Below are 12,816 nucleotides of genomic sequence, written 5' to 3'. Positions count from 1 at the left end.
ATGAGAAAAATAAAACATTACAAAACATTATAAAACATAAAGTAAGAATTCAGAAAGCAAAGAAAAAATAACGTCATGATAATCTTACCTCCATTAAAAGCATATTGTAATGGAATGTAAAGACAGCGGTTGACAATTTGTTTATCTCCAGTATCACAGTAAATAAACTCCCATTCCTCACGTTTATTACTCTGTACAAAATACTTGTAAGGAATGTTCTTGTTAAGATTCTCCTTGGATACCTGAGTCTGTCCTTCATACATAAATCCAAAGTCCTTTACCTCTCTAAAAATTTAAATTAAATGAATAAAAAGAATTGTGTTATTTTTTTTTCTTAATGTTGGGATGATATTGAATTATTACATTAACACAGTTTTACTATCCTATTTTAGAACCAAACATAAAACACAAACACATAAATCAAGTATGTGAGCCTGGCCATATTTGATCCATAGGAGGGCACTACTGTCGATCATAAGGAAGTAAGACACGAAGGCACTGGACATTATGCCATTGTTGAATTTTTCATGACCATAAAATTGCGTGTGTACCGCATTGGGTGACACATCCAGGTGGGGGTGACATGACCAGGCATAAGCAGGTTCCTGGTGGGCCATTCTATTAGCTTCCTCTGTGTTGGCAGCAGAAGGGGTGGAGGTGAGGTGATTGCAGACCTGACAGTGACACTTAGAGAAGAAAGCAACATAAAAAGGAACCTTGTATGCGGGCGCTGCTCCAAGTTGCAATAATTAGAGATGAGCGAACCAAAGTTGACGAACCCGAATTTGTTACGAATTTCATGAAATATTCGATTCGCAATGAATCGCTTCATTAAGCTCCATTTTACAGCGTTCCAGGCTACAGGAGACCTAAAATGGCGGCTCCACATGTCACTTCATGGGTAAGGAATATGGGAGGGCGGGAAGGGAGGTAGGCGGGATGACCCTGAATCACATGCGAGCTGCAGCCTATCAGCATTCATTGACCTATGCTCTATATAATCGGCAGCCATCTTGTGGATGCTCATTTCATGCCATATACACTGCAGTGATAGGACGGACTGCGTGTCTGTGTGTGTTACAGACACGCTGAATTGCTTATACCACAGCGTTCCACTGCCAACTGCTAGTCACATCAGCATTGTGGACAGAGAGAAGTGCAGTGCTTTGCTTGTTCTGACTGAGAAGGATTTTACGCCATAAACCTCCTATTCACTTTATTTAGCTTTTTATCAGAGAGGGGCAGATAGCTTTTTGTTGCCTCATACATATCAACAAGCTGCCTGAACTTTGTGAACCACCTTATCACAGGAGGCAAGAAAGATTTTCCAGCGCAATTCTGTGCCTTTTTTCCACAAGAAATCATCTGCTGCTTATAATAGTGTGTAGACGGTATAAAAACCAGTTCACACCATTCTTAACACTCTGTGACAGAGTGCAATTTAGGGTTTAATCCCTGTTTTTTTTTTTTTGCGGTGCTGCACTATTGTGTCCTGCTGTGGTGCAAAAAATACATTTTTTCAGCGGACTGTAGTGCATTTGTCTGCCCTCATACGTGCATACCACAGACCTACATCAAAGCAGTCTACTATTTTGTATCTGTAACAAGTCTAGATACAGGGAAAGTCCTGGCAAAAGTAATCACCGGCTGGTGTTTTACAAAAATACAGTTTTTTTTGCGTATTGTTGCGCATTTTGTTGCCCTCATACGTGCATACCACATACGTACATCTAATAAGTTTATCATTTGGTACCTGTTAATCTGTCAAGGGCCTACATACTGTGAAAGTCCAAACAATAGTACTCACCGGCTGGCGTTTTACAAAAATTACAGAGTTTTTAGGCTCATTGTAGCGCATTTTTCTGCCCTCATAAGTGCATACCACATACCTACATCAAAGCAGTCTACTCTTTTGTATCTGTAAATCTGTAACAAGTCTAGATACTGGGTAAGTCCAGGCAAAAGTAATCACCGGCTCGTGTCTTACGAAAATACGTTATCCAAGTGTACTGTAGTGCATTTTTTCCCCTCATACGTGCAAACCACATACATACATCTATGTAGTGTACCATTTTGTACCTATTAATCTGTCAAGGGCCTACATACTGTGAAAGGACAGCCAAAACTAATCACCTGCTGCGGTTCTACACAAATACTGATTAAAGAGTAGTGAAGAGTATTGTAATACCCTCATATACGCACTAAGTATGTCAGGCAGAGAAGTGCAAGGACTTGCACAGAGGAGTGGCAGAGGCCTAAATACTTTAGGCAGAGGTTGCAGCAGACTAGGGGCGAGTGGCAGCAGGAGTCGCAGCGAGAGGCTTGAGCTCCCGTTATCAGCTAGCGGTCGTGTCTCGACCAGCAACCCATCTGCTGTCGTCGATTGGTTAACACAGTCATCCACTTCATCACAAGTGACATCTGACACCCCCAGTCAACAGTCGGTGGGTTCCTCAGACACAACCCTCAGTTGGCATGGCCCGGGAGCAGTCCCTGTCCTCCCATTGCCTCTGTCCTATGCTGTTCCCTCCCCTAAAGGAGTATGTTATGCTGTGGGTTCAGCTCCACTATTCACTGAGGACGATCTAATAGAGGGCAGTCAGCAGCTATTGCCCAGCCAAGAAGGGGAGGAGACATGCGCCGCTTGCTCCGCTAGGCGGCCAAGTAGTGATGAGGAGAGTGTGACGTGGGAGGCGGTGTTACCAGGGTTCAGGGTCCTGAAGCAGACACTGTTGAGGAACCTGAGGAGGACATCAGTGACGTGCAGACACTTCTTGATGATGAAGAAGCCGATCGCAATTGGGAGCCGGGTGCGGAAGGGGCTTCATCATCATCAGGAGAAGTGCGTTGCAGGTTGCCCTTGAGGCAGCAGCTGAGCCAGCAAGGCGGTAGCATGGTTGGCAGTCAGCATGGTGGCAGAAGTGGAAATTCTGGAGTCAAACGTGCCTGGGGAAAACCACCTGCTTTCGCGGCAGCCTAACTTTCCTGGAGGAAGTGGAACAGGGGTTCCTGGAGACGGCGCCAGTAGCAGTCAATTAGTGTGGACTGTAGGTGGGAAAATCAGCTACTCGGCAGTGTGGCAGTTTTTCATGAGGCATCCGGAGGAGGTTCACGTAGCACATGCGAGATATGTCGGCAGAAGGTGAAGCGTGGCCAGGGCCCCAATGTCGGCACCACGGCCCTGCGTCAACACATGCTTTACCACCATAAAGCGGTCTGGGAGAACCGTGGCTCCGATGTAGTGGTCCAGCCTGCTGCATCACCCAGTGGCCAGCCACTCCCTCCTTAAGCCAGCCAAGGCTCCACCACCTCAGCCGAAGGGAGCTGTGAGTCATAAACTCCTTCTGTCGCTCCAGATGCTCCTGCTTCTCCCACTTTTAGTCAGCCATTCCGCCAACAACCCATCGGCGAAGCCATGTCCAAGAGACAACAGTATGCGCCCATTCATCCAACGGCGCAGAAGTTGAATGTGCTCCTGTCTAAGTTGCTGGTGCTGCAGTCCCTCCCTTTTCAAGTGGTGGACTCTGCACCTTTCAGAGAACTGATGGCTTGTGCCGAGCCGAGGTGGAAAGTCCCAAGCCGTCATTTCTTTGCGAAGAAGGCAGTACCAGCCCTGCATAAGTTTGTACAAGAGAAGGTGGGCCAGTCCTTGAGCCTGTCGGCATGTCCACTAGTGCACGGCAGCACCGACGTGTGGAGCTGTAACTACGGGCAGGGACAATACATGTCTTTACGGCCCACTGGGTAAATGGGGTTCCTGCACAGCCACAACAGCAACTTGGACAGGTCACACCGCATCCTCCTCTACGCTCTCGCTCTCAGGCAGTTGGTCCTGTGACAGTGTGCGACTCTGCCTCCTCATCCTCCACTGTGTCCTCGGCCTCCACTGCACGTACAAATCTCAGTGGCCCTTCATCGTACCATGTGTGTAGGGCACGGCGGTGTCACGCTGTTCTTCACATGGTTTGCCTTGGCAAATGGAGTCACACAGGGGAGGAACTGCTAAAATTCATTCGTCAAGAAATCGGAGTATGGCTTACTCCACGAAAACTTGAAATGGGAACCATGGTGACCGACAACGGGAAGAACACTGTGTCTGCGCTGCGAAAAGGAAGTGTGAAACATTTGCCCTGCATGGCGCACATGTTGAATCTCGTTGTCAAGCACTTCCTGAACTCTTCACCCCATTTGCAAGACATCCTAACAATGGGAAGGAAACTGTGCATGAACTTCAGCCACTCGTACACTGCAAAGCACACCATCTTTGGGCTCCAGCGTCAGAACGGTATCCCACAACATAGTCTTATTTGTGACATTGCCACATGTTGGAATTCTACCCTCCATATGTTGGACAGACTATACGAACAAAGAAAAGCCATCACCGATTTCTTGATGATCCAAGCAGATACGGGTACTCCCCTGTGTAACTTCAATGTGAACCAGTGGCAGCTAATACACGTGACACCTGCCGTTTGCTGAGGCCCTTTGAGGAAGCCACATTATTTGTAAATCGCTTGGATTATGGGATGAACGACGTAATTCCACTCCTACATTGCCTAAAACAAATTATTGAAACGATGGCTGGTCACGGCCATGGAGACCTTGCTCCTACATCTCACAGCTACATGAGCCCTGTGGGGGCTGAACTGGAGGAGGATGAGGGGCAGAGTGGAGCACAGTTTAGGTTGGATGAGATGGGCGGTGTTTCTAGTCATCGGACAGGAGGAGCAGGAGCAGCCAGAGGAGCTAGAGGGTTATGAGGAAGGCGAGACAGAGGACCAAGACACACAGTGGCAGTATGCATTGGACATGGAGGCAGGGAGTCCCTCCGAGTCACTGGCGCAAATGGCACGATGCATGCTCAGTTGCTTGAGTAGTGACCCCCGAATTGTCAAAATTCGTCAGCGGGTTGACTTCTGGCTCTCCACCTTATTGGACCCTCGCTACCGTCACAGAATGGGGGCCTTTTTTACACCCACTGAGAGGGAGGACAAACTGAACTACTACAGAGAGATCCTACGTAGTCAGTTGGCGACATGGTCCATCCACTCGCAGGTCTGATTCGGGGGGCCCTCTGCGATCACCTTCCACTTCCTTGGCTGCTGGGGAGGGGAGGGGTGGCAGGAGCAGTAGCAGTTCCATTATAAACAGCCTAAGTCTACATTCGGTGATGAGTAGCTTTCTTTACCCGCATAGTGAAGCAACTCATCAGCAGCAGGTAGACATGGAGCAGTACCTGAACCAGCAGGTGGTGGCATAACTTGACATGGCCATGCCAACAAACATTGAAGATCCGCTGGACTTCTGGGCAGCCTAACTTGATTTATGGCCGCAACTAGCAGAGTTTGCCCTGGAAAAGCTGTCCTGCCCGGCCAGTAGTGTGCCATCAGAGCGGGTGTTTAGTGCGGCCGGGGCCATAGTCACCCCAAGGCGAACTCGTCTGTCCACGAAAAATGTGGAGAGACTGACCTTTGTGAAGATGAATCAGGCATGGATCAGCCAGGATTTCCACCCACCAATGCCAGATGCCTCAGAGTAGATTGACCATGCTGCTACACCAATACTTCACAATTATGGTTATGAAACCCTCTTGGGTTATCAATTAGGGTTATCAACCCCTCTTGGGTACTGTGAATGTCTGCTGCTGCTTGATCCTGTGTCTTCCAGGAACTACTTGCCTAACTGATGCTTCAGGCCTTCGGCCTTTAATTTTTGGATGTTTAGCAGTAGCTAAATACATGCTCAATGCGAATTTGAACCTTGATCTTTAAATGTAAGGGGTTATGAAACCCTCTTGGGTACTGTGAATGCCTGCTCCTGACTCATCCTGTGTCTTTCAGCAACTACTTGCCTCACTGATGCTTCTGGCCTTGTGCCTTTAATTTTTGGAAGTTTAGCAGTAGCTAAATACATGCTTAATGCAAATTTCAACATTGATCTTTAAATGTAAGGGGTTATGAAACCATCTTGGGTACTGCGAATGCCTGCTCCTGACTCATCCTGTGTCTTTCAGGAACTACTTGCCTTCATGATGCATCTGGGCTTGGGCCTTTCATTTTTGGATTTTTGAAATAGATACATACATGCTTAATTTAAATTTAATTTAATTTTTAACTTAATTTAAATTTAAAAGGGTTTTATTAAACCCTCTTGGGTACTGTTTTTTCAAAATTTTTGATAATTGTCTCAGTAATAAACTTGAATTTTCCAGAGTACTAACCATTATACCATGGAACGCTTGTTGTATGTGATTTTTTAATTAAAAATTTCCAAAATGATACGGTGAAGGATGAACTGTGCTTCTTTATTTCAGAAAAAAATTACTTTAGAGAAGAATGTCTTTTTGTGGTCCACCGTCCTGCATTATAGAGTCTTCTGGACTCTTGGAAATGCGCTTGTTCTTACACAAAGGTATTTCGTCAGACAACATACCTAAAACAACTTTAATATTTTCTTCTGACTGAGAGAACTGTTGAATTCTTCTAGTACACCTTTTAATAAGCACTGAAGTTAGCCTTTTTTTATTCAGTCTATTCTTTATTGTGGGAATCTCAATTTTGTGCAAGGCTTTATTTGATGGAACTGGGCTACAGGTGACTGCTGTGTCATGTGACTCAACACTGTTATCCACTTTTAATGAGAGTGTCTCAAGGTTGTCATTTTAAATTTCTATTAAAATTGGAGTGTGTCTGAATTTCTGAGATAGAAGCTGCTATCTGGTGATCTCAAGTTAAATAATTAAAATCCTCGAATGAATTATTTGTTGCTTCTTTGGATGGACCTATTTCCTACGTGTGTGATCCACAGTGGCTTCCATTGCTTCAGCTACCTCAAGGATGTGGCATTCAGACCCCATATAGTCTCGAATCTGCCATCAGGTGATCTTGAGTTAAATCATTAAAATCCTCAAATGCATTTCATGTTGCTTGTTTGGATGGACCAATTTCCTATTTGTGTGATCCACATTGGCTTCACATTGCTTCTGCCACCTCCAGGCTGTGCCTTTCAGACACCATATAGTCTCCTCATACTGATGCCACCTCCAGGCTCTGTTATTGTGCCACCATGTGACAGGTGGCTCCTTGATCGATTTGGTCCTTCATAGCCACACACTGGGTCCCGGGACACTTAAACTTGATATTTTTTAAATTAAAGCCCTCTTATGTACGCATCCTCCTGCCAGATCCAGGCTGTGTCTTTCAGCAACTAGATTGTTTTGGGATGCAGCTGGGCCTGTGCCTAATATGTTTGGATGTTAGCACTACCTAACATGAGTGCTTAATAGAAATTTCAACATTGAAATTTCAATCTTATTGCTTATTAAATCCCCCGGTGTACTGCAGATGCCTTTTCCTAACTGTTTTTTTCAGGAACTAATTTACTTAATGCTGCTTCTGGCCTTGGCCCTCAAATTTTGGGATATTTAGCACTAGCTAAATACATGCTTAATTGAAATTTCAATATTGATCTTGCAATGTAAAGGGGTTATGAAACCCTTGGGTGTACTGCTGATGCCTGCTCCTGTGTCTTTCAGGAATTACTTGGCTTACTGATGCTTCTGGGCTTGGGCCTTACATTTTTGGATGGTAGCACTACCTAGCATGCATCTTCAATAGAGATTTCGATGTTCAACTTTTAATTTTAGGGGTTGTGAACCCCTCTTGTGTACTCATGCTGCTTCCTGCTCCACTCTGTCAGCCCATTGGTCCTGTGACAGTGTGCGACTCCACCTCCTCATCCTCCATTGTGTCCTAAGCCTCCACTGCCCGGACAAGTCTCAGTGGCCCTTCAGCATACCATGTGTGCAGGGCGCGGCGGTGTCAAGGTGTTCTTCACATGGTTATCCTTGGCAAAAAGTCTTGTAAACAATGGCCGGTCACGGCAATGGAGACGTTGCGCCTACATGTCACGGCCACATGAGCCCTGTGGGGGCTTGTTAGATTAGGTCCTTTGTACCCACACGCCGGGGTCCGGGACACTAAAACTTTGATTTCAATTTCAAATAAAAAAAATCATACATTTCAATGGTCTCCTCATGCTTCAGCCAACTCCAGACTGTGTCATTCAGGCAATATATGGTTTACTGATGCCGCTGCTGGGCCTGGGTCTAGGAATTAAAATTTTATGATAGGTAGCACCAGCTATCCAAAATCTTCATTTAAAATTCTTGTGTTTTTTCTTAGGGATTGTGAAGCCCTGGTGTGTACTCATGCTTCAGCCAACTCCAGGCTGTGTCATTCAGGCAATATATGGTTTACTGATGCCGCTGCAGGGCCTGGGTCTGGGAATAAAAATTTTGTTATGGTAGGGGGCACCAGCTATCCAAAATCTTCGGTTTAAATTTCTAAATTCATCTTTTAATCTTAGGGATTGTGAAGGCCTAGTGCCTACTCATGCTGCTGGCAACTCCAGGCTGTGCCATTCAGACACTATATGGTCTCCTCATGCTGCCAACACCTCCGCACTGTGTCATTCAGCCACTATACGGTCTCCTCATGCTGCCAACACCTCCATGCTGTGTCATTCAGCCACTAAATGGTCTCCTCATGCTGCCAACACCTCCACACTGTGTCATTCAGCCACTATATGGTGTCATCATGCTTCAGCCCTTAATACAAGCTGTGTCATTCAGCCACTATATGTTCTCCTCATGCTGCCAACACCTCCACGCTGTGTCATTCAGCAACTATATGGTGTCCTCAGGCTCCCAACACATCCAAACTGTGTCATTCAGCCACTATATGGTGTCCTCATGCTTCAGCCTCATACAAGCTGTGTCATTCAGCCACTATATGGTCTCCTCATGCTGCCGAAACCTCCACGCTGTGTCATTCAGCCACTATATGGTCTCCTCACACTAATGCCACCTCCAGGCTCTGTCACTGTGTTGCTCTGCACCAGTGATTCTAAAAGCGATGACGGTAATCTGCATGATATTCTGAATAACAGTATTATTTCACTACCCCAGCATACTCCATTTGCATGTTAGAACACAGCAAAGTGTTCTATACCCCTATTGAGACTCTCTGTAGGCTAGAAATAGTTCAGGAAATAATTCGGATTGAAACAAACTTTTTTGGAAATTTCGGCGAATCGGCCGAATCAAATTTTTGAAAAGTTCGCTCATCTCTACCAATAATACCAAGCCAGATGCTGAAGAACCTGCCAATCTGAGGATACCAATAAACACAGTGCTATTAGGCACTTTTACTATTCTTCAGCATTCGGCTTGGTATTATTGGAACTTAGAGCAGCGCCCGTATACAAGGTTCCTCTTTCTGTTGCTTTCTTCACTACTCCTTGGGAGAAGATTCTTTCCTCTCCAATCTCACCTTTGGGCTTGGCAGTTCATTCCTATAAGATTATTGGTACTCCAGTTGGGTGATATGCGCGATTATTCTTCTACCAGGTGAGTAGCCATCTTGAACAGCCATCTCTTCTCAGTGCTTGCCGGGACACTGGTGTCCTGGGTAATACACGAGGTGCTGTCCTCTTGTTTTTCAGTTTTTTCTACAGTGACACTTACATGCAGAGCAGGACTGTCTGGCTGCTGATCTGTACTGTAGTAACATCCTACCTGGAGTCCCACTCTGTCAGTTGCACCCCCTAGGCTATTCAGTGCAGTCCCATTTGCACTACAAGCTCTCTCCTCTACCTCTCCTTACCCCTGCTGAAGGCTTCCTCTGAGTCCTCCCCCTGCAGGCTGCTACCACTCACTCCTCCCCCTGCTGTCCCACACCAAGATCTTCAGAACATGCTAAGGCCCAGGCTACTGTAAGTAACAGGTTAGGGGAGCAACTGGAGTGCCATGTGTGTATGCATGTTTTTACTGTATACAAATGGAAGGTTTGCAGCAGCACTCTTGGTCAAAAAATGGAGGCTCAGCGCACTTTATGATCAAAACGTGTCCCCCATCCACCACGTGGAGATGGCCTCACTTCGAATGGGACCCTAACACGCTCATTCTACTCACATCTGCTGGTCAAATGGGGTCTAACTGGGTGACATGCAGGATACACTATCAAATCTAAAAATTTCCTGGGAACAGGGAAGGGTGCACAGCCATAGATGATTGCCACTCCCCCTCACTTGCATTGCAAACCCCCCCCCCCCCCCCCACAAAAATAGCCAGCATAACTACCTAATACACGGTCAGAGGCTATATTCCCAGCAGAGGTGAGTAAAGTGAGCATGTTATGGTCCCATCCAAAGTGAGGACACCTCCATGTGGTGGATGGAGGACACATTTTGATCAAAATGTGTGCTAAGAGCCTCCAGTTTTTGACCAAGAGTGCTGCTGCAAACTTTCCATTTGCATACAGTAAAACATGCATACACGCATGGCACTCCAGTTGCTCCCCTAACCTGATACTTACATTAGCCTGGGCCTTAGCATGTTCTGCAGCTCTTGGTGTGGGACAGCAGAGGGAGGAGTCCATGGTAGCAGCCTGCAGGGGGAGGACTTACAGGAATCCCTCAGCAGGGGAAAGGAGAGGTAGAGGGGAGAACTTGTAGTGCAAATGGGACTGCGCTGAATAGCCTAGGGGATGTCACTGACTTAATCAGCACAGAGTCCTTTAGTTATGCTGATGTCGTGTGTAGGTAGTGCCTCCTGAATGTGATGCAGAGCGGGACACAAGGTAGGATCTTGCTACAGTACAGATCACCAGCCAGACAGTCTTGCTCTGCATCTCCTAAGTGTCACTGTCAGGTCTGCAATCACCTCACCTCCACCCCTTCTGCTGCCAACACTGAGGAAGTTAAAAGAACGGCCCACCAAAAACTGGAGGCTCTTAGCGCACTTTTTGATCAAAATGTGTCCTCCATCCACCACATGGAGGTGGCCTCACTTTGGATGGGACCCTTACATGCTCACTCGAATCACCTCTGCTGAGAATATAGCCTCTGACCGTGTATTAGGTAGTTGTGCTGGCTATTTTTGTGGGGTTTCTTTGCAATGCAAGAGAGGGGGAGTGGCAACCCTCCATGGCTGTGTACCCTTCCCTGTTCACAGGAAAAGCCGGTAATTACTCACAGGTAATTCTATTTACTCGAAGTCACGACAGCACCACCAGAGAGATGGACTCCTCCAGGAACAGGAAACCTAGAGTACAAAAAGGATGCAGATCCCTCTCTGCCTCAGTGAATTACCGAGACTCAAGAAGCATCCTGCATATAGAAGCTACCTGTACTTTAAGAGTGGCAGCCCTTAACCCTTTCCCAAGTAATTTTTGTAAAAAAATCAAGGATAAAGGCAAAACTTGGCTTATCCAAATCTAACTTGGTAGAATCTGAAATTGACAAAAACTTTTTCCAAATTCTAAAATAAATCTTTGTAGTCACTGGTTTTCTACTGTATTGTAAGGTAGATATGACTGCGTCTGAAAGTCCCTTGGACCTCAAGATTATCCTTTCAAGAGCCAAGCCATCAAATGAAGGTTGAGGACCTCTGGATGAAGGATCAGGCCTTGGCTGAGTAGATCCTGGACTTCCGGGAGAACCCAGGGGGCTGTTAGAGGCATAGTCCGAGGCTCTCCGTGGCCAGAATAGGGCGATTAAGATAACTGTTGCTCTTTCCTCCCTGATCTTCCTTATAACTCTTGGAATAAGAGCCAGGGGAGGAAAGGCGTAGGCTAAGTCTCAATCCCAAGTCTGGGATAGTGCGTCCACTGCCAAAGGTCTGTCTGCTGGGCTCAGGCAAAGAAAGTCTCTGACGTGTCTGTTGTGCCTGGTAGCAAAAAGATCCACTTGAGGGGTTCCCCATAAGGCTGTAATCTTGAGGAATATTTTTGGATTTAACCGCCATTCCCCCTAAAGAATTAATTGGCGGCTTAGAAAGTCTGCCCTGGTATCGAGTTCCCCCTTGATATGCACTGCGAGATTGAATTTAGATGGGATTCTGTAAAGGACAGGACCTGAAAAGACAAATTCATAAGGGATGGACTTCTCGTAGTTCCCTGCCTATTATGACAGACAGAGTAGTGTTATTATCTGAGAAGATTTTTACATTAGAGCCCCTAATAAAATCACTAGCTGATTCAAGAGCCCTAGACATCGCTAAAAGCTCCTTAAAATTAGAGGATCTATGAATAACATCTTCTCCCCAAAGGCCCTGGAAATTAAGGCTATCCAAATGAGCACCCCATCCCCAAGGGCTGGCATCAGTAGTGATGACTACAGGGTCCTGACAAACCCAATCTACACCTTTAGAAAGGTTAACACTCACTAACCACCAGTTTAAAGAAGCCAGCTTTTGAGGGGGCAGCACAATAGGTCTATCCAAATCATTATCGGAACCATCCAAAGTCCCAAGGAGTTCTAATTGTAAAATTCGAGAGTGAAAATGGGCCCAGGGAACTGCTGGGATGGCTGCTGTGAACAAACCTAAAACTGACATCCCCTCCTAATAGAAATACAGGGAGATCTAATACTCTCACTGACTGCAGAGATAATGTTTTCTATCTTAGTCGGAGGGAGAAAGGATTTTTGTACTGAAGAGTCAAACATGATACCCAAAAAAAACCTTTCCTTTGAGAAGGGGTAAGGGAGGATTTATCCCAATTAATTAAACCCAGGTTATCAATAGTACGGGTCAAAATTTTTTTTAACTTTTATCTCTGATTCTGCTATAAGCAGAAAGTCTTCTAGATAGGGAATAAAAAATCCCTTCTCCGAGGGCGTGGTTTGGCACGCTGGCTGAAGGTCGCACTCTGTGAGAGCTCCTGCCTGAGCCCTGCTTAAGGAGACGATTTAGCCTTAATGGGGAAGAGAAACAAGAATAAAAAGAAGACAGAAGCCACTACTAACTTCGCTGCA

At 46.0% G+C, this 12,816-nt stretch overlaps 1 protein-coding gene across 8 annotated transcripts in view; it reads right to left on the bottom strand.

Annotated features, from left to right (window-relative positions):
- Positions 1-12,816, bottom strand: part of RNF213 (ring finger protein 213) — a 327,147-nt gene that overhangs the window by 223,163 nt on the left and 91,168 nt on the right. For all 8 annotated transcript variants that reach the window (XM_056516951.1, XM_056516949.1, XM_056516950.1 and 5 more), the window contains one exon: positions 89-285. In XM_056516951.1, coding sequence (XP_056372926.1) covers positions 89-285 — 197 coding nt within the window. The remainder of the gene's footprint in view (positions 1-88; positions 286-12,816) is intronic.

Source organism: Hyla sarda, chromosome 4, assembly GCF_029499605.1.
Source record: "Hyla sarda isolate aHylSar1 chromosome 4, aHylSar1.hap1, whole genome shotgun sequence".
Taxonomy (NCBI): domain Eukaryota; kingdom Metazoa; phylum Chordata; class Amphibia; order Anura; family Hylidae; genus Hyla; species Hyla sarda.
The sequence above is the reverse complement of the archived record's forward strand: the minus strand, read 5'-3'. Positions and strand labels throughout refer to the sequence as shown.